This window comes from Melitaea cinxia, chromosome 1, assembly GCF_905220565.1.
Source record: "Melitaea cinxia chromosome 1, ilMelCinx1.1, whole genome shotgun sequence".
Lineage (NCBI taxonomy): Eukaryota > Metazoa > Arthropoda > Insecta > Lepidoptera > Nymphalidae > Melitaea > Melitaea cinxia.
Window position 1 is genome coordinate 12660655 of NC_059394.1, and position 21214 is coordinate 12681868.

Genomic DNA, 21214 nt, shown 5'->3' on the forward strand with positions numbered 1-21214 from the left:
ATGAAACCTTATCGTCGAACAAATAAAGTATTTATGCTACAAGTAAGTTTTTGATTATAATTAGACGATATAGAAGACTTCGCTGATATATGTATGTACGTGTATGTATGTACGTGTATGTATGTACATATATATATATTATTATTATTTTTTTAATTGTAAAAGTGTAAAAAGTAAAGTGTGTAAAATTAATTAAACATTTTTGAAAAATTAAAAATATATATTATAAGAAACTCTATAAGTAGACTGTTCATTAAGATTGATGTCTTTATTTAAAATAAAACAAAGAGCCTGTGTGAGAAAGCATACGCACTATTTATATATTTATTTTACCTATCTAACCATCAAATTTTTAAGCAAATACGTAAAGAGCAGAATTAGAGAATAATAAAATCCGAAAGTGTCCTTGAACCCACTTATTTGTAAGAACGTAAATAAAATTAAGTAATTAGGGTAGATGGTAACAATATAATTCTTTTAACAGTTACGTTCAACTAGTGGTCTTGGAAGAGTTCGTCTGCTAATTTTAGAGTTCGCTAAAGATGTTCGATCGCTATGGCGTTATGGAGCACCGTTTCCTACATTTTTAAAACTAATCGGAACTCTGTTGCTGAGCTTAATAGCCATTATGCCACTGCTGTATCCATTATTTGTCATGGTGATTACATTTTTCGTATACGAGAGCCTTTTTCTAAGGTAATTAAGTATTTTTTCGAAATTAACACTCTTAAAAAACCTTTAGGTATGGTAAGGTATTTTAATACCAAAATATTGCAATATGCATTAAGGAACAGATAAAATAATTATAAACCATAACTAAGTCTAACTAATTTTACTTTACGTTCAATCTATGAAGACATTTTCTTTAGGAAACATCGAACGATATTTATGTTTTAAAAAATCCATACATCTATACAAATAAAATTGGAGTGTCTGTTTGTAATATTAAAATAGCCGCTTTTTACTAAATCCATATAAATGTATTCACGGTATATATACCAAAATATCATTTTTTAAAATGTTTCTGTCCGTCTGTTTGTCTGTTTATTCCGGCTAATCTCTGAAACGGCTGGACCGTTTTAGACGGGACTATAACTGGCAGATAACTGATGTAATAAGAAATAACTTAGGCTACTTTTATTTTAGAAATTTATTTATTTTGTAACTTTGCGAACTGAACATAATTTGTTTAAATTTCAAGCAGACGAAGTCGAGGTCACAGCTAGTAATAAATAAGGCAAAACGTTAATATACTATAAACAAATTAAAGCATAAACACAGCACTTTATTATATCAAAATTAATACAAATATTTAACTATTATAATGGTACAGTTATTTTGCCTAATTCAATTATGGTATCGCTTTTATGGCAGCTGGTTAAACTATTATCGTAAACTATTATATTATTTTTTATCAAAATGAATAATATATTTGAAAAATTTAATAGATATATTATTTTTATCAAACATATTATTAAGAAATTTAGTAATAATAAAATACATTGAATGATGATTATTTATTCACTATTGAAATTTTACAAACATAAACCTACTGAATTTTTAAGACATTTTGGTCGTAAGTTTTGAAAGTAACACGGCCGCTTCTTCACAATTCCAGTTTTACCACTACATTTAAAAGTTTTGTTTTTGTAATAAATAGGTTTATGTTTTATATATAACATAGAACAGTTATCGAATTATTTTTGGAATCAGGTATACTAGCTGACCCCGCAAACGTTGTTTTGCCATATATGTTAATAACACCCCCTTAATCTCCCTTAGAATTAACTTAGGGGTATGAAAAATTAATGTTTGCAACAAAATTTCATAAAAATCTGTTCACACGTTTTGGAGGAGTATTTTAACTAACACACGAGGATTTTATATATAAGATTAGACATGGTTTTTGCAGGAATTACAGTGGCTCCAATACTCAATAAAAGCTTCTAGAAAACGTTTAAAAAAATTTATTAGAACCAATCATTTTTTAATGAATTTGAGTCTTTAGCTACTTGTTTACATTCCAGTTGGTGGCGAGACCAGCCTTGGCTCTTTCAACCAAAGAGCATCTTCCGAAGAATATCTTTCCTGGCATTTCAACCCTGTAGTCCCATAGAAATATGGAAGGTTAGAGAAGTTCTGACTAGAGGCATTCTTCTCATACATTCCCTTGCCACATCTGTGGACTACCTATGCGTGATGCAAGGACTGCTCGATGAGAGTTGATTTACCGTAATACATAGTAAGTAAACCAATAGCTACGCAGTGTATATTATATTAACATTTAATACAAGAATAGTGATATAATTCTGCATTTAGGATCATTGCTTTACCTATTTGTCACGATTTTTATTTTCGAAGATTTTAATGAGTCGACTAGTAGAATCGTGCCTCAGAACTTAAGGATGCGAAACTTATTATATTTTATATGTTAATATCTACTTTTCATTTCGCCTTTTATAGTACTTTGAATATACCAAAGAATGGTAAGCGTTTTTTTTGGTATCGCAGGGGAACCCATTTACGGGTGATATCCAGGACGCCCGGGTAGGCAGTCCTAGACCGTATGTCGGCTTCAGCACTTGGGGGTGCAGTACCGACCAAACCCCTGCGGGAGCCTTCAGCCGCTTTTATTGGAGGGTCCTGGATCTGCAGGCAACAGGATCCCTCCAGCGACCGGCTGGCCTCGGCGAAAAGGCCAGACTTCTCCTCCATGGGGCCTATCTGGCTCAGCTCTGAATAATCCCGACGACGCCGTGTCTAGCAGGACCGGGTTTCCATCCCGGCCCGACACGAGCACAGGGGCGTTACTGGAGGCGAATTAAGTAACGCCTCCTACGCACCCCCGTTCGTCTCCTGCGGACGGAGGCCTCGTCGGTGGCCTCCTCTCTCATCCGCTCGTCGTTCTCCTTCTGGAAATTACTATCTCGCAGAATCCATCGCCGTCCAGGACTCGTCATCGCCGAGCATCGCACTGATGACGCTAGGCAGTGACAAGTCCCCTTCGAGGACTGTCGTCAGATCGCGACGCAGTGCCGCCCATCTCAGGCACACCTCGAGGGTGTGCTGGGCAGAGTTCACCGCTGCGCCACAATCGTGACATCCAGTCGTCCGCTCCTTTTGGGCCGTTCGACACATGTATTCACCAAAGCAGCCGTGCCCGGTGAGAACTGTGGTAAGCGTTACTCAAGGGTGTTGGAAGTTGACTTTATGTGGACGAATGTACCTAATTAAATCTAAAGAGGCACTACTAATTATTCGTTTTTGAAGTAGACATAACCTCTCGCACTTTAGACTCGCTGGACTTGTTTTCTAGAGTCATAGACATATTAAATATAATAAATAAACTGCACAAATAGTCATATAAAAATAATAATTTCATTTCATTTCATATCACCTTGGAACTTAAAAAGTCGACTGATGGCGGGATAGCCATCCAACTGCTGGCTTTGAAATATACAGGCCGAAGACGGGCAGCAGCGTCTTCGGTGCGACAAAGCCAGCCCTGCGGTCACCAACCCAGTGCCCAGCGTGGTGACTATGGGCAACACACATGAGTTCACGCCATTTTTGGCACAAAATTGTGGAGGCCTATGTCCAGCTGTGGACTGTATTAGGCTGAAGTGTGTAAAGTGAAGGTCTACAATTCAAATATTACGGAAAAATTTATTTGTATTTATTATATCTATTATAAGTTAACTCGACTCAAACAGCTTTTGCCAAAATATAACATTATTTGTCTTTATTCGAATAAATAGTTGATATCTATTTCGTAATGTCCTCCATTCATTGATAGCCAAACATAATATTATTGTTTTTAACTTTTTTGTACTTTACAAATACACTTATGATGTCAATGATAATAATAATGTGATACTTATTACGCGATGACGATGTGTTTCGTAGTAGTGCTACGCACATATTTTGCGATAATATCGTAAATATAACAAACAAGTTGTTGAATGAATTTAATTTTGGATTTCATAAAAAAAATGTTGGAATTACTACAAAACAAGTGCGATAAGATACTAAGAGTCTTTCAGTAAGTTGTTATTTAACTTTAATTATTCCAATACTAGCTGTGCCCGCGACTACAACCGAAAATAAAATTGTAAAAAATGTTATTTTGGTATACCGTGTATACATCCATATGCATTTAGAAAAAAGCGGTTATTTTAATATTACAAACAGACACTCCAATTTTATTTATTTGTATACATTATTGCTCGGAAATGATAACGCAGATACGCAGATATAATAATTAATATTGTTTGCGTAAAACAAATTATAGTCTAGGAGGCGCCATCAGTTTTTTTTTCAGTTATAATAACAGACTGAATCTTTTTAAATAGGATTAGCTCTACTAGATTCTAAAGTTTTTCCTTGTGTAAATTCTCAATACAGGTAGCTATTGTGGTGTGCAGGCTTCAAATATGTCGAATCGGTGGGGTGTTGAAATTGTCTGAACAACAAAAAGTTTTTTATTTAAATATTGAGAAAATTAGATTATGAATTCTTAAAATTCTTTCATCCTACAAACGACTTCGTTCTTACTGGAGCGTCCTTCACTTCGATTATGTTGAAATAAATAGATCACAAAAATTATTTACTTTTTTCGCGTTGAAAATACTATCTGATAAATGTTAAATTTATTACTTACTCTTAAAAATTTACATTAAATTAAATTTACCTCGCCTGTTGAATGACCTCGCGGAGGTGATACGGTCGGCCACGGTCGGCGCAACACTCGTGGTTGGCCGTATACGAGCCCTGGTCGCCCTGAGAAAGACCGAGGCTCTGCTGTTCTATGGGCCTGGGGGGGGACTCCATCCAGGTACGCAGATTACTCTGGATGGGTTGCCGGTCCGGGTGGGGGCCCAGATGAGGTACCTGGGTCTCACCCTGGACGGGTGTGGGCGTCGTGGGCTTTCGGGGATCATTTTTCCCAGCAAGCCCCAAGAGTCGTGGGAGCCGCCGCCTCACTGGGGAGGCTACTGCCGAACGTGGATGGTTCGAGTGCCCATTGCCGTCGACTGTACTCCGGGGTCATCCGGAGTATGGCCATGTACGGGGCACCCGTCTGGGCGGACGCCCTCGGTCGCGCCAACAAGACCCTGCTGTGACATCCGCAGCGGGTCATCGCTACGAGGGCGATACGTAGTTACCGGATGGCGTCCTGGACGGTGGCGTCCGTGCTAGCCGGCAATCCGCCCTGGAAATTGCAAGCTGAGATCCTCGCCGAAATTTACCACTTCGTAGCGGCGAGAAGATCCCGGGGGGAGCCGCCGACGTTGGAGGAGATAGTACACATGCGAAGGCAGGCGCAGGATACCCTGTTGCGGCGGTGGACAGAGGACCTCTCCCCGCCGGTCCCCGGGTAGTGGACGGTTGACGCGGTCAGGCCGGTCCTTCGGAAGTGGGTGAGGCGGCAGTTTGGGCCGCTGACCTTCCGTTTGGTGCAGGTATTTTCCGGACACGGGTGCTTCGGTAAGTACCTGCACCAAATCACGAGACAGAAGGCGACTCCAGCCTGCCACAAGTTTGGGGTGCCAGAAGATACGGCGCTCCACACGCTGGAGGTGTGCGCCGCGTGGGACTCGCAACGGCGCGCGCTTTCGGCGGTCCTCGGACGGGATCTCTCACTGCCTAGCATCGTCGCTAAGCCATGCTCGACAGCAAGAGATCGTGGCAAGCGGCGGTCTCCTTCTGCGAAGAGGTAATGACGCAGAAGGAGGCCGCGGAGCGGGTCAGAGAGAACGATGTCTCCGCTGACCCACTCCGGCGCAGAGGGAGAAACTCAGAGCAGTTCCTAGGACTTGCGACCTAGGTGTAGGTTTAAGGAGGTCCTCTTTGAAATGCACATCAACGCTGTACAACGTGTAAATAAATATGTAATAATTAATTCGTTAACACAAATTAATTATTGATAGAGTCTAGGTTAAGCTACTAGCAGGATACAACAAGTGCACCGTGCCAAACCAGAGCCAAGACTGGCTTAGCCGCGGTTGCACCTATCGTTTTATACACGTCAGAATAACACGAGTAATATAATGAGTGAGGGTAGGTGACTATCGAACGCTGGCTAGGCTAGCGTGATCAGTGCATATGTTGTTTATAAATTCCTTGCTAATTGCGTACGACGGCGCAAGTGCCGACAAATATATATTGGTATGACTTCTTGATTGAACTTAACTTTCCTCTTATCCAAATGCATGCGGAGACCTCGTCGGGTCGAGATTCGTCGGGAGAACTCATTGAGGTCAACCCGCATTTGACCTAGCTCCTCCAGCTTCTCCTCAAAGAGGATAATATCGTCGGTGAAACGAAGGTGACAGATATATTCACCGTTGACATTCATGCCTCGTCCCCAAATCTAAGGTCTTAACCTCCATCGCGTTGGTAAATAATTTCGAGGACACTTCATCTCTTTGTCTCACTCCGCAACGAAGGAAAATGGGTCTCGTTTGTACGATATGATGTATGTGCGTCTCGTTGATACGACACGGCGACGATAAATTTCCAAATCCAAGACCAACAAATGATTGTGTATATACCACCCTGTCATTGGATATATTTAGTTTTCAATATTATAAGCAGGTGGCATATGGTGGTTTTGGCTGACGGTCATTTCATAGTCATACTGTGGATTTTGTTTACTTTTTTGTATACCAACAACCTTAAATTTGGAAAAGAATACGGAGAGTTTTTTCCTCCGGCTTTTTTCCTCTCAGCCAAAACTAGGCTCCGTTAGGTTAGATATATTGTTGTAAAAATTCATGCCGATGACATAATAGATAAGTGATGTTTGTCGAGACACTAGAGATTAATACAAAATAAAAAAAAAAAAATTATTGTATAACACCGGGTACATTACCTAAGTTTTTATATAATGTAAATAATGTTATTATCATAGCGATTTTGTAATTGTAGCTACCAAGACTTATTTATTTTTTGATACGTAAAATTTTTATTTATGGCAAAATACTTAAATATTTTCATTGGACTATAGCTTTGCGGTAGTGGCACTGAACGCGGCGCTAGCCCTGATATTATATATGGATACTTCCCACGGTATGGGGTAATTTAGTTTAAATAAAGGCAAGAATGACAGTCGATTCATATATATATATATATATTTGTGTGTGTGTTTGTGTGTGTGTGTGTGTGTACATATATAAGATGCGTAAGATTCCTCTGAATTATTATTAAGAATTTTAATTTGAATCTTGCTTAAAATGAATATCTTGTCGATTGTATTTTAAACAGGACAATCTAAGAAAATAAAAACCAAATTCGATTATAGTGCTATCACTATTTTGGAATTGTTACCACAATTGCCAGATATTAATCCAACACAAAATGTATAGGTATAAAAAAATCGACATCGCTCTAACAAAACTTAAATAGCTACATAGTCCTACAAATACTATACCACTACGGTACGTTTGTCTAGACTTATGCTTAAAAGTTGTCTGTTTTATTGTGACACTTTTTTGTGTAAATAATAAAAACTTATTTTTAAAATTTCAACGCCCCACCAATTCGTTATGTTTTATGCCAGCGCTATGTAATATCTACTTCTATCAAGAGTTTTCACAGAGGAAAGACGATGGTCGTCTTGTCGAACCGAACCTACTCACGAAGTTTCAGCCTATTATTAATCACTGGGAAAAAAAACAAGTGTCAGCTGCTGGACTAGTAAATATATAATTGTACTTTACTTGAAATGTTTATATAAATCTACTATTAGAACGTATATTAAGATAATCATGATAAAGCTATATTAATAATAATTTATCAAAACAAGTGATGAAATCAGTTAAATTCGCGCGACATTGATCTTTCAGATATTATCACTCTAGATTACAGCTAACGGAACGTACTTCTTAAAATAAAAGGACCACAAACCGTCAGGCTATCAACAGTAAGCTTCAAAAAGTTGCCTTCGCTACACGACACAATTGTGACCGTTACAATGGGATCTGCAACTACGAGTTTTATAACATTGTTAGCTATTACCAATTCGTAAGTACAAGTTATGTTTTTGTAACAATCTAATACCATGAATCATTTGTTAGACTAGAGGTTTTAATTGATATTTTTAAAAAATAATTTTGAGTTGACGTAAAAAAAAACTGGAATACCAATTATTATTTGTATGCGAAAAATTTATATGAAGACGAAAGTCGTCTAAGTAAAAATATTTATGTAAAATAAATTTTATTACTAGTTTTTTTATTTGCGTAAGTAATCGCAATCTAATCTAATTGATATACATTTAATTTTTAATTTGTATTAAATTATTATTAATAAAAATATCTCTTACAAAGTAAAGTGATTTAAAAATATATTATTAATATTAATTACCATCAATTCATTTATATTGTTAGTATGAGATACTTGATTTATCACATCGATTGTTCCTTTTGTCTATATAAAATTAATTCAACTAGCCCGTTGGCGCAGTTTGTAGTGCTTTGCTTTCTGCTCCGCGGGTTAAGGGTTCGATTCCCGCCTGAGTCTGGGTGTAATATTTGTATTTTATCTATTTATATATTAGCAAAAAAATATTTAGGTATAACAGTCGGCTGTTACCTATAACAAAAGCAGACGACCATGTGTGTACGTTATAAGATATTTATTTATTTATTTATTTAAAATTTTGCATGGCCTTTTATTAAAAACATAACAATTTAATTTGTCTTACGGTCTGTGAATGTGGGGTATATCGAAAGCGGGTATGTGTCATGTGGTTTAATTTAATTGAGATCTGATAAATACGACTACTTTTCGAGTTATCTCTACTAATATTATAAATGTGAGTGTAAGTTTGTTTGTTACGCTTTCACGCGAAAACTACTTAACCGATCATTATAATACTTTGTACACATATTCTTGGAGGTATTATAAGTAACATAGGATACTTTTTAACCGACCTCCTCCTTTTTGAAAATATATATATATATATATATCTAATATAAAATATATATATCTAATATATAAAGTTCTCGTGTCGCGGTGTTTGTAGTGAAACTCCTCCGAAACGGCTTGACCGGTTCTCATGAAATTTTGTGTGCATATTGGGTAGGTCTGAGAATCGAACATCTATTTTTCATCCCTCTAAATGTTAAGGGTAGTCAACCCCAAATTTTTTTTTTAATTTTTAGATTAATTATTTATTTTTTATTTTTTTATGATACAACATTAAAAAATACATACAACCCTTAATTTTCAAGCCTCTACGATCAACCCCTATATTTTATTTGTTAATTATAAACTTTAATTTTTTTGGCAAGATTTTTTTTGTCATGACTTAGAATTAAAAAAAATTATATTACTCTTAATTTTCCACCTCTCTACGATCAACCCCTATTTTTTGTGAAATTTTGTGTGCATATCGGGTAGGTCTGAGAATCAGCCAACTTCTGTTTTTCATACAGCTAACTTTTAACGGGGGAGGGGGGATTAAGGGGGGTTGATAACATATATGGCAAAACAACGTTTGCAGGGTTAGCTAGTATATATATAATTTTTTTTTATATGCATGTTCGGAGATAACTTCGTCGTTTATTAACTGAATTTGATAATGCTTTTTTTGTTGGAAAGGAGATATCCCAGGTGTAGTATTATGATAAGGAAACTACGATCTGATGATGGGATCCCAGAGAAATCGAGGGAAAGAGGGAAACCCTTGAAAATCCACATAAATATTTACTGGGTGTACTGATTTTGATGATTTTTAATTTAATCGAAAGCCGATGTTTATCATGTGGTCACATTTAAATTTCATCGAGATCTGATTACAACTTTTGGAGTAATCTTTGATAATGCGTATTTACTTGACTATTTTTTCGTCTATATGTAATAATTAATTTATATTAACGATGTCAAGAAGAAAAAGTTATAGTTCAAATAGCAAATTTAATATATATATCTACCATTTTTGGCCTATATATATCGACGAGCTCTATTATGAGTTATCAAAGTCTGTGTCCCGGCATTTTCGTTTTCGACTCCTAAAGTGGCAAGTGTGTCAATCTAGATTGCATATAGCGATATAAGTTTTTATCAGATTAAACATAGAAAAACCCCTTTCCCCAACAAGCGTTTTAGGTAAAAGTAAAACAAGCTATCCATACATTTGAATCTAATTCATGTACGATGATGTTGCGATGGTTCATGAAATTTAAAATAAATGTAATAGCCATATTCTGGCCAGTAAAAAAGATTTCAGACTTACGGGTTCATCACACAACATACAAATATCTATATTATCTTATTTAGCGTCTACAATATTAATTCCAAAAGGACATCACTGGCTTATGGAATCTATTTTATATTGCAGGCATAAAAAAAAATATTCCTAGTAGGTAATAATTTGACAGTTCAAATCTCTGAGTAAGTTAGAAGCTTATCGCGTTTAGCTTAACAGCTTAATGCCTATCAAATCAAATAATTTTTTGTCTGTAAAGTTTTTTTTTAATATATTTTTGGTCGGCAAACAAGCGTACGGCTCACCTGATGGTAAGCGATTGCCGTAGCCCATAGACGCCTGCAACACTAGAAACATCGTAAGTGCGTTGCCGACCCTATCCCCTATTCACCCCAGGAGCTCTGGTCACCTTACTCATCAACAGGAACACGACACTGCTTGAAAACAATATTCTTTAACTGTGATCTTTTGTAAGGTCGAAGTACTACCCCAGTCGGGCTGCTCCATATTTTGAGCAGGAAATTTCCTGCTGTGCCCTACCTCAGTTAAAAAGATTTAGGTACTAACGACATTACTTTGAAAAAATACGTTATACTAAAAAACCAATGAACCTATGAGGCTGATTTTTTTAGTATTCGGCTAAAGTGGTTACCTCATAAAAGACTTGAACATCAGTGTTCTGTTTGTCGCTAGCCAAAGCTTAGGATACCACAAATTTGATATGACGAACTGCTTTAATCATTGTTATTCTTGCTTCTCAGCGTGTGTCGCTGCTTTGTATAATATAACATCCAAAGTGATCGTTTAGAATTTTCTGTGGAGTACTCTAGGAGTCTATTTATGCGCCGACAGTAGATCAGAGTAAAGTCACCTAGAATTTGTATTTACCGTACATCAATAGAATCATCCTGAGTAGTACATGTTATATTAGTCTCCTCACTTTGAGATAATTTGTTCACAATCTCTTCTACAGCTATTCAATCTAAGTTATCAGAGTCTGAGCCTTTGTAATAATTTTATCAACCTAATTCAGGAAAGGGGGGTTTTCAATTCGACTGTATTTTATAGTTTTTTGTATATTACCTCATACTGGATCTTCTTACTGGTGGTATTTAAATAATTATTAATAGTTATTTCTTAGTGATTGTATTTTCTTGCGAACAAAAAAAATCCAACTTCAATTATATCGTCAAGTAATACAACGTAGTTAGTCATTTTTTCGACTACGTAGGTGGGTAGGTAGTCGAAAATATTGTCAATTAAATACGCATTATTAGCGATAACACAAAATCAATCTCATCAATATCTAAATCAAATTAAATTGTACCACATGAAAATAGCTAGTTTTCGATTAAAAAATAACCATCAAAATCGGTACACCCAGCAAACAGTTATGAGGTAAAACAAAAAAGCTCAGGTTATCTACTGACATAAAAAAATAACTTCTTAAACTATATGAAAAATAGGAAATTGTTATAAATTTAACATTATACCTACTTATATTATTATGACGTACGTATACTCCGATAAAAAGACTAATAATAGAACATTTTGATGATAAGTTTTGTGGCACAGAGATCAGTAGTTCACATATACATAAATATTTTTATATTTATGACGTCATTATAATGTGTACTACATAAAGTATGACTATGAAATCTTTATGACGTTTTTACAATGTGTACAAAATAAAGTATGACTATGAAATATTATTACGTATTACCGATTTCAAAATAATCTTTATATTTCATCTAAAGTAAATGTAATGATTTCAAGATATTTCATTTTAATATACTAAATTATAATGGCTATCACCTGATATCAATAGAGTCATGGTCAAACGAGATAAGGAATTTAGGAACTAAAGGGAACCATCGGCCGAGAACCTTGACGGCTATAAAAACAATATACACAGTATACACGTGTATATATTCTTACATAAGTGGTGATGTGTATATTTGTATGTAGTATGTATTGTATGATGTTATGAATATTATTTATTTAGCTTTTTATTTTTAAGAATCTGGATCGTAACTATATTACTGCATTTTCTTAGCCTGCTTTATTACATTAGTTATTATTACTATCATAGGTTGGCTGGAAGAGGTCTATTCTAGAGATAAGTCCACCGTTGCTAATTAAATTTGTATACAAATAACTGTATAAACATTTTAAGTGCAATAAAGAATATAATATATATTATTATAAAGCTTGTATTGTCTGTTAGCTTGTAAATGGATAGTTTACGTTAATCCGTACGCTCCACATTTAACAGTTAAACAATACGTCATCAGTTGAGTTGGCTTAAGATGTCAATTTTTTTTTTAAAAGGGTGAAATAGCAATTTAAAAATTATATTTTGTAAAAACTAAATTGATTTATAATAAGAAAATGTTTAAATAGAAATTAATAGCCAGCAAACATTTAAGAATTCAATCAACTTTTTAATCTTTCGTTTAATCACATAGATCTTAACCCAATTAAAAATATAAGTACAAATAAGAGGCAATATTTCACATAACAAGAAATGATAATTGTGTTTGCTAGCAAACCGACTTCAATTACATCGACAAGTAATACTACGTAAGCAGACGAAAAAAAAATTTACAAACGCACTAATTGCCACTACGATTTCCAAAGGATCCCCTCGATTTCTCCGGGATGCCATCATCAGATCCCGGTTTCCTTATTATGGTACCATTCTTGGGATATCCCCCTTCCAACAAGAAAAGAATCAGTAAAATTATATCATAAACGACGAAGTTATCCGCGAAAACACACACGTTATCTACGGTCGAATTGAGAAGCCTTCTTTTTTTTGAAGTCGGTCAAAACACCAAATAAGGATTAATGACTTGACCGAGAAACTTTTTGTTTTAATGATAGGGAAAAACAATAAATGAAAGTTACAATTACAATATTTATGAAAATGTAACTTTCATTTGTTTTTTTTTTTCCTTGTTGTGAAATTAGATACAATTTTTATACTAGGGTATGTCAACGAAAGGCAATTTATTTATTTTATACCAACGAACAATTAGAAGAATTAGATATATGGACGAATCATAGAAAAATTCAAAACGTTCGACTTATCAAACGATGCATCGAATGTAACTAATTAATTAATTATAATTAATTAATTAATATTATAAAGCTGAAGAGTTTGTTTGTTTGTTTTTTTTTTTGTTTGTTTGTTTGAACGCGCTAATCTCAGAAACTACTGGTCCGATTTGAAAAATTCTTTTAGTGTTAAATAGCCCATTTATCGAGGAAGGTTATAGGCTATATATCATCACGAAAGAAAAAACCCTTCTCCCTTCCATGGGTCACGTAATATGGGTCCGTTCCCTCATAGCAATTTTTTCTATTGTGCTAATTTTAGGTTTTAAAATTAAAGTATAAGTCCATCTCAATGGGACTAAATTATTGACTATAACGTACTACTTTTTGTTATAGCTCTATGTTTATCTATATTGTTATATAAAAAATATAAATTTACTTTTAATTTAAAATACAAGAACAAAAATAATATTAAGTATATCTTATACCTTGTTATCAGAGTAATTGCGCAGTACACAAAGTTTCCGCAAGATTTTACTTTCGGAGTAGCAACATCTGCTCCTCAAATTGAGGGTGCATGGAATGTCAGTGGTAAGTAAAACATAATTAATTTAATTTATAACATAATAAAGATCGAATTTTTATCTTTAGGTATACCATATTCAAAAATCAAATGAAAGTAATTTTTATACTTTATCTACATATAGACTCGCTCAAAACTACAAATAGAAACATAAAATAATAGTAAGATTTATGGCAAAAGTGGACTTATCTCTGAAAGAGATTTCTTCCAGTCAACCCGTGGTCATGAGTAAGTGTTTATATAGCGAGTCAAACAGTGCAAGAAGTATTTATTAAGAAGAAAAGAAAAAAAAAACACCCAGAAGTTAATAAATAAAAGATAATAAAATTTATATATATTTAAAAAATGAAATATACTACAAACTAAACAAATACATATAAAGATACATACCGAAATAAACACAAAAATAAATATACATAAATATACATATACATAAAAAAAACTTATACATACTCACTATAATATATAAGTAAATACAGACATATTCTATACAGATGATTACAGATGAACTAGTGAAAGCAAGTGTTTATTATAGTTTCAGTAAGCGAACAGCATGTTGTACATACTAACTGATATAGTAACTATAATTTTTGGTTCTACGTAGAGTCAAGTGTTCATAGTGATCTTAAAAGTTTATAAACTTGTTGGTAGCAATAATTTTTGTATCTTTACCTAAAGAAAGTCTCTTAAACAGGAAAATCAGAAAACGTTTGGGATCGTTTGACACACTCGCATCCTTGGGCGATCGCTGATGGAACAAATGGAGACATTGCATGCGACTCTTACAACAAATATCAAGAGGACGTAGACGCACTCGCCTACCTCGGCGTGGACTTTTACAGGTTCTCTCTCTCCTGGGCAAGAATTCTGCCCAGCGGCCGTATTGATAAAATAAACCCAGATGGAATTCGATACTACAATGACTTACTTAATGCTTTGGCAGAGAAGAAAATTGAACCATTGGTAAAATAACATAATTTTGATTTTGACTTTGTAAATAACAAATTATCTAACAAATATGTATTTGACCTGTTGACTTATAGATATTATTGCTGTATGGCCTTGCTCACTAGTCTCCTTGCGAGATGTGTTTCATTAAAATTTAATATATGTTCACAAGAATATCTATTTTTAGTAATAATTACAGTATCAACACGAGAAAGAATGACAGAATTGTAGCTGCAAGTTTCCAACTGCGCAAAGTAAACATTTCCTTTCTGGGCTATGATATTCGCATGTGCATTCAGTCTTCAACATCCCACTGTGGGGCATAGACTTCTTTTTCCTCTGCTTCTTTTTTCTACTGCTCATAACAAACGGGAACCACTGCTTAATGTGCTCTTTGAGGCATGGTGGGGGGACCCACAAGGACCGACATCAAAACCGGAAAGCAATATTTGTACAGATATCAATATCCATTCCGGGCGGGAATCGAACCCACAAACCGTCGGTGTTTTAGGCGACTACTCACACCACTACGCATGAGGGTTTGGCAAACGATTTCGCAATAGCCTGAAAATAAATTTAAGTTCCTGTTAAAAAGAAATTAATACCTAAAGCTTATTATTCGGTTCAGTATTATATTTATGATAAAGATAATTTAGTGACGCTGTATATCATGCAATCCAAATTCCGAATCGTTGTTAGCTTCACTTCAAATTATAATTAAAATTGTATGTATTATATTTGTAGACGAAGCGCAACGGGCACAGCACTGGTTGTGGCTGTTACGCTGGCGGATGCGAGTGCAATCCCCGAACATGACAAAATCTGTATTGGACATACAGATGTTTGCCGTCGTCTGGGTGTTTGTGCAATCCGTGTGGGTCTCCCCACCGTGCCTCGGAGAAGTCGGAGAGCACGTTAAGCCGTCGGTCCCGGTTGTTATCGTGTACACCTGATAGCGTTCGATACTCATAGTAGGGAATATATCCGCCAACCCGCATTAGAGCAGCGTGAGCATTTGAGGAAACGTACTGAGGAATCTAGCATCCTATATATAATATTTTAAAGGTATAAAACGGGTTTTATGTTTTTACTCAGGTCACTATATACCACTGGGATTTGCCGCAATCACTTCAAGATCTTGGCGGATGGGCCAATCCTAAAATGATAGATTACTTCCGTGATTACGCCAACTTATGCTTCAAAGTATTTGGTGACAGGGTCAAGTTCTGGGTCACTATTAATGAACCATACGAAATTTGTGAACAAGGTTATGGTGATGACAAAAAAGCTCCAGCTATTTTAAGCCATGGTGTTGGAAATTATTTATGTAGTGACACACTTCTCAAGGCCCATGCTGAAGTGTACCATTTGTATAATGACACCTATAGGCCACAACAGAAGGGAAAAATAATAATCACAATCAACTCTATATGGTACGAGCCACAAAACCCAGATAATGCCGAACAAGTTGCCCTTGCAGAAGTGGCCAACCAGTTCAAAGTATGTTATATTATTTTATTTTTGTATAACATAGATAAAAGGATGGTGTACAAGCGGTCAAAGATTCGATCCCCTTTTGACATTTTACATTATTTTTTGCCACACACGTTTTGGCGTTTATGTAGAGTGGGTTTTCAAACCCTTGACATAGATTTTCTTTCTTCTGATGGCGAAGATTTTTAAGCGTTACGTTTTCAAATTATTATTTATATTTATCTTCGGTACTTATTATTTTTCTAATACCCAGTTTTTCCCCTTTTTATAGTTTGGATGGTTTGCGCACCCTATTTTTACTGAAAAAGGTGGATACCCAGACGTTCTGATCAAAAACGTTGCGCAGCAAAGCCAAGTTGAAGGTCTGACTAAGCCCCGTCTGGAACAATTTGATAACTATTGGATCGAAAGAATTAAGGGTACCTCCGACTTTTTGGGTATTAATCACTATACGACACATTTGGTAACTGGACCCGGCGTAGACCCTACTGTAAAATCTCCTTCCTTGTGGAAAGATAGTGGAGCGGTTACCTCATTTAAATTCGGTGTTGAGTCAGCTTCAGAGTGGCTACGAGTAAGTATTTTAAGTTATGCCTGTTTTTCTCATATATTTCTATTCAATATATAAAATATTATTCATGAACTTATTAAACGTCAGGTTGTTCCGTCTGGCTTTGCAAACTTTCTACGTTGGTGTAAGAGCTCTTACAATGACCCACCAATTTATATCACCGAAAATGGAGTTTCTGACCGTGGTACTTTAGAAGATTATGGACGCATTCAGTATTTAAATGTAAGGCTTTGGATTTAAATAAACAACAAACACTTCACATCAACTACGTATTAACACGATGTCTTTATGCCGTTTTAGGACTACCTTTCAGCAATGCTGCGGGTTATTTACGAGGATAATGTCAGAATCTTCGGCTATACTGTGTGGAGTCTTATAGATAATTTTGAATGGCACTCCGGATTCACGTAAGTATTTAAAAAATAATAAATTTACCAATAACATTCACGTAAACTTTCTAGAGGGCTGAATCCGCAGCTAATTGTACTCCTACTAGGAAATAGTGTCTCGAGTTTCAGAAGTCACTACGTGCGGCAAAATAGGAATTTACAACTACTCTACAACTAACTTACAATTACTACTTACAATTTACTCTAGTTTCTACGTCACTAGCAATATGGTCCCAAAATTAATTCGCCGCTTCACTGTCCCACTTTAGCATTGAACCATGACAACAGTTAAGTGAGTCTTGGTAGTATCATGTATAGCCTTCGTTACATCCTCGAATAAGAACTCAACCTTTTTCATGTGAGCTGCTTGCTCGAAGTCGGCGCATATACCTGTAAATACTTGAGAGAGTATATCTCGGTCAATTTTAGTACAAGGTACGCTACCCGGGTTGAGACGCTTCAAATCTTCATCACGCTATAGGTACAGCAACCTTGTAGACCAGGAACCTTACTCCACCCTATGATTGTTTGCTTCCTTCCTTGAAGTAGAATATGTGGCCCGATTCCAAGATAACCGGATCCTCACCCTCTCGTCGAACTTCGGATAAATCTAGAATGTGCCACCTTATGTTACTTAAATCTACCTCAAGAATTGGGAGACTTTCGACCAATCTGCCATTTGTAGCTACGTCCTGGCGTTACCGGAATAGTATCATCAGTAACTGGAGCCTTCCTTTTTGTGACCATTGTTAATTCTATTATGCCGGCACCACACGAGTAGAACAAACTTAATTACCATAGAAAAGACTATCATGAGTCAGTGTTAAAAGATAGACATATGCTAACGCAGACTTTTTTTCACTTTTAATGGTTATCAATTCCGCCCTACGTGATTTTTGCGTAACTTTAACCGTTTATGCAGCGCACACAATGGAACCTTTCAAAAAAATCCTGATCTGTAACATTTTCTTATTAATACTCAGCTTATATTAACCATAGCTTGATATTATATTGCCTTGACGACGCGTTGGCGCAACGGTCACAGCACTGGTTGGTCGCTGTTGCGCTGGCGGTTGCGGGTTCGATCCCCGCACATGACAAACATTTGTATTGGCTATGCAGATGTTTGCCGTGGTCTGGGTGTTTGTGCAGTCCTTGTAGGACTCCCCACCTTGCCTCGGAGAACACGTTAAGCCGTCGGTCTCGGTTTTTATCATATACACCTGATAGCGATTGTTACTCATAATAGAGAATATGTCCGCCAACCCACATTGGAACAGTGTGGTGGATTAAGCTCTAGTCCTTCTCCTACATGGGGAAACAGGCCTATGCCCAGCAGTAAATTATTACAGACTAACACGTATAGCCTTCCTCTCTAAATAAATTACCCAACACAATAAGAATTCTTTCATTTGGCCTTCTTTAATTCTTTTATTACGATTAATTGAAACAAATCATGGCATAAAAACCGGCAGGACTATACACACAATGATATAGTTTCCTTTAACACGTGAAATATTAAACTAATAATAATCATCTCATTTTAGTGAACGCTTTGGTCTCTACTATGTGGACATTAACGACCCCGAGCGGCCGAGGACGGCTAAACTGTCCGCCGAATACTACAAACAGCTGATCGCTAATCGTGAACTACCACAAGATGACCGCTTCAAAAACCCTGCAGTGAGTGTGTAGTAAACTAAAATTTTATGTCATTTCGTAGTATTGAAAATGATCGTAGGTATAGCATTTTTTTTAACTGTCGAATCAAAACTGCAATATTTTTAAATTCTAACTTTAAGTACCTGTAACTCCATTGCTAACCGACTTCAAAAAAGGAGGAGGTTACTCAATTCGACCGTATATATACATATATTCGGGGATAACTTTGTCGTTTATGAACTGATTTTGATAATTCTTTTTTTGTTGGAAAGGAGGTATCCCAGGTGTGGTACCATAATAAGGAAACTAGGATCTGATGATGGGATCCCAGAGAAATCGAGGGACAGAGGGAATCCACATAACTTTTTACTGGGTGTACCGATTTTAATGATTTTTAATTTAAGCCGATGTTTATCATGTGGTCACATTTAAATTTCATCGAGATCTGATTACAACTTTTGGAGTAATCTTTGATAGTGCGTATTTACTTGACTATTTTTTCGTCTACCTACGTTGTATTACTTGTCGATATAATTGAAGTCGGTTTTTCTTCGTTTGCCTGCAAACACAATTATCTATAAATATATCGACAAACGTTTCTTCGAATAAACAGACGTTTTTGAAGGCTATAAAGCCAAAATATGAACCGAATTAGTACTCACAGGTACATCAACCCGTCAAACACGAGAATTATGTGTGACTGCCATAAATAGAAATTTTTCGCTCATATCTACGCTCTAGCGTAGATAGCAATTTATAATTTGTATTAAAGAGTAAAATTTTTACGTATATTTTATACATTGCCAGCTTTGGTCCTTCAGCATGATAAACGAATCTATTAATTTCAACAGGCGAGGGGACGCAGCTAAAGCATGGTAGAATTAACATCCGCCAACCCGCAGTGGAGCAGCGTGGTGGATTAAACTCCAATCCTTCTCCATAATGGAGATAAGAGGCCTATGCCCAGCAGTGGAATGTTACAGGCTGAATCGTATATTTAACAGAAAATACTTATTATGCAGGTCATATTTTTAAATAAAGTTATTTATTAATATTTTTAGTTTTATTTTTTCTGTATAACAAAACCTTTGAACAGTAAATAGAAATAATATATAATACCAAAAATTAATGCATATGACACCTATTTTTACGATTTAAGATTATTTTTATATAGCTAACGAAAGTCAAACTAAAAACTATAAGGAATTAAGCTTGTAATAAAAACGACAATGGATATTAAAACAAATATTTATTTAATTCATATAAGAATATCAAATTATTTACAATGAAATTATTGCAAATGAGTTGTAACAACAATTATAATTTCATTGTTATAACATTGATACACATGTTTTATATACACTACAGAGAAAACTTGCATGAGTCAGACTGAAAAGATATGTTTGTAAAATATATGCTATACTTAAGAAATAAAGCGTACTATAGATTACACTTAGAATATTGTTCAGAATATTATTCGGTTATGAGTCCCAGAGACCTGTCCTAGCGACGCGGCGCTGGCGACGCTCAAACGGTTAGCAAACATGGAATGTTTCTCATTATGACATGTCAGTGAGAACATAGTACGTATTCGTAGTTATTACGATAAGTCGACAACTTTAAGGAATGAAAGCAACAATCAAAAACTAAGTAAAAACAATAAAAGAAAACTTTGGTATGAAACATATATAAGAAATAACAACTAAAGCAAGAGTAATTTTTCATGAGCATTACTGAAATGATTATTAATTGATTAGGTCGACGTCAATCTTTGGTCATCTAAGTTAGTATTTTTTAATAAAACGAAAAAGTAACTTATATACAAAAATATGTCATATTTTATCCCTAAAATCTTAGAGGTGTCGACGTATCGTCAGTATAATAAATTTAACACAGTTAATTCCTACTATGTTTTCACGAATGTTTACATAATGTCGTGCATGTTTTGTTTATTACTTACAAATAAATACAAAATAGACGCAGCCACATTAAAATATAAACGACGCTACAGTCCATTACAAATTAATATCTAAAGGTAAAAAAGGATAAAGCAAATATAGAATAATGAACCGAACAATATAAAAAGTATCGATACATACATAGTACAAGAACAATACTGTGGTTTCAAAGAAAAATGAGATTAGTTATAAATTTGAAAAATGAAATTTTTGCTCTGATTTGTTCAAAATATTGTGTCTCAAGGCAAAAAGAAGTTAAGTCACTAATATATTGAACATTAAATAAATTACAATTTTAACATTTAAAAACTGCTTTCTTATAATTTGCATTGTGAA

The 21214-nt window shown here is 35.3% G+C and overlaps 2 protein-coding genes and 1 pseudogene across 2 annotated transcripts; all 3 read left to right on the plus strand.

Moving 5' to 3' along the window:
* LOC123653402 lies at window positions 1-2226 on the plus strand. The gene is made up of 3 exons (XM_045589392.1): window positions 1-42; window positions 485-696; window positions 2028-2226. Exons 1-3 carry the CDS (start codon window positions 1-3, stop codon window positions 2224-2226), a joined length of 453 nt encoding a protein of 150 aa, XP_045445348.1.
* Window positions 2227-5168: 2942 nt separating this feature from the next.
* On the plus strand, window positions 5169-5720 carry LOC123653867. The gene is made up of 2 exons (XM_045589847.1): window positions 5169-5369; window positions 5463-5720. The coding sequence occupies exons 1-2, from the start codon at window positions 5169-5171 to the stop codon at window positions 5718-5720; spliced, it is 459 nt and encodes a 152-aa protein (XP_045445803.1).
* Window positions 5721-7918: 2198 nt separating this feature from the next.
* On the plus strand, window positions 7919-19875 carry LOC123657070 (annotated as a pseudogene).
* The last annotated feature ends 1339 nt before the right edge of the window (window positions 19876-21214 follow it).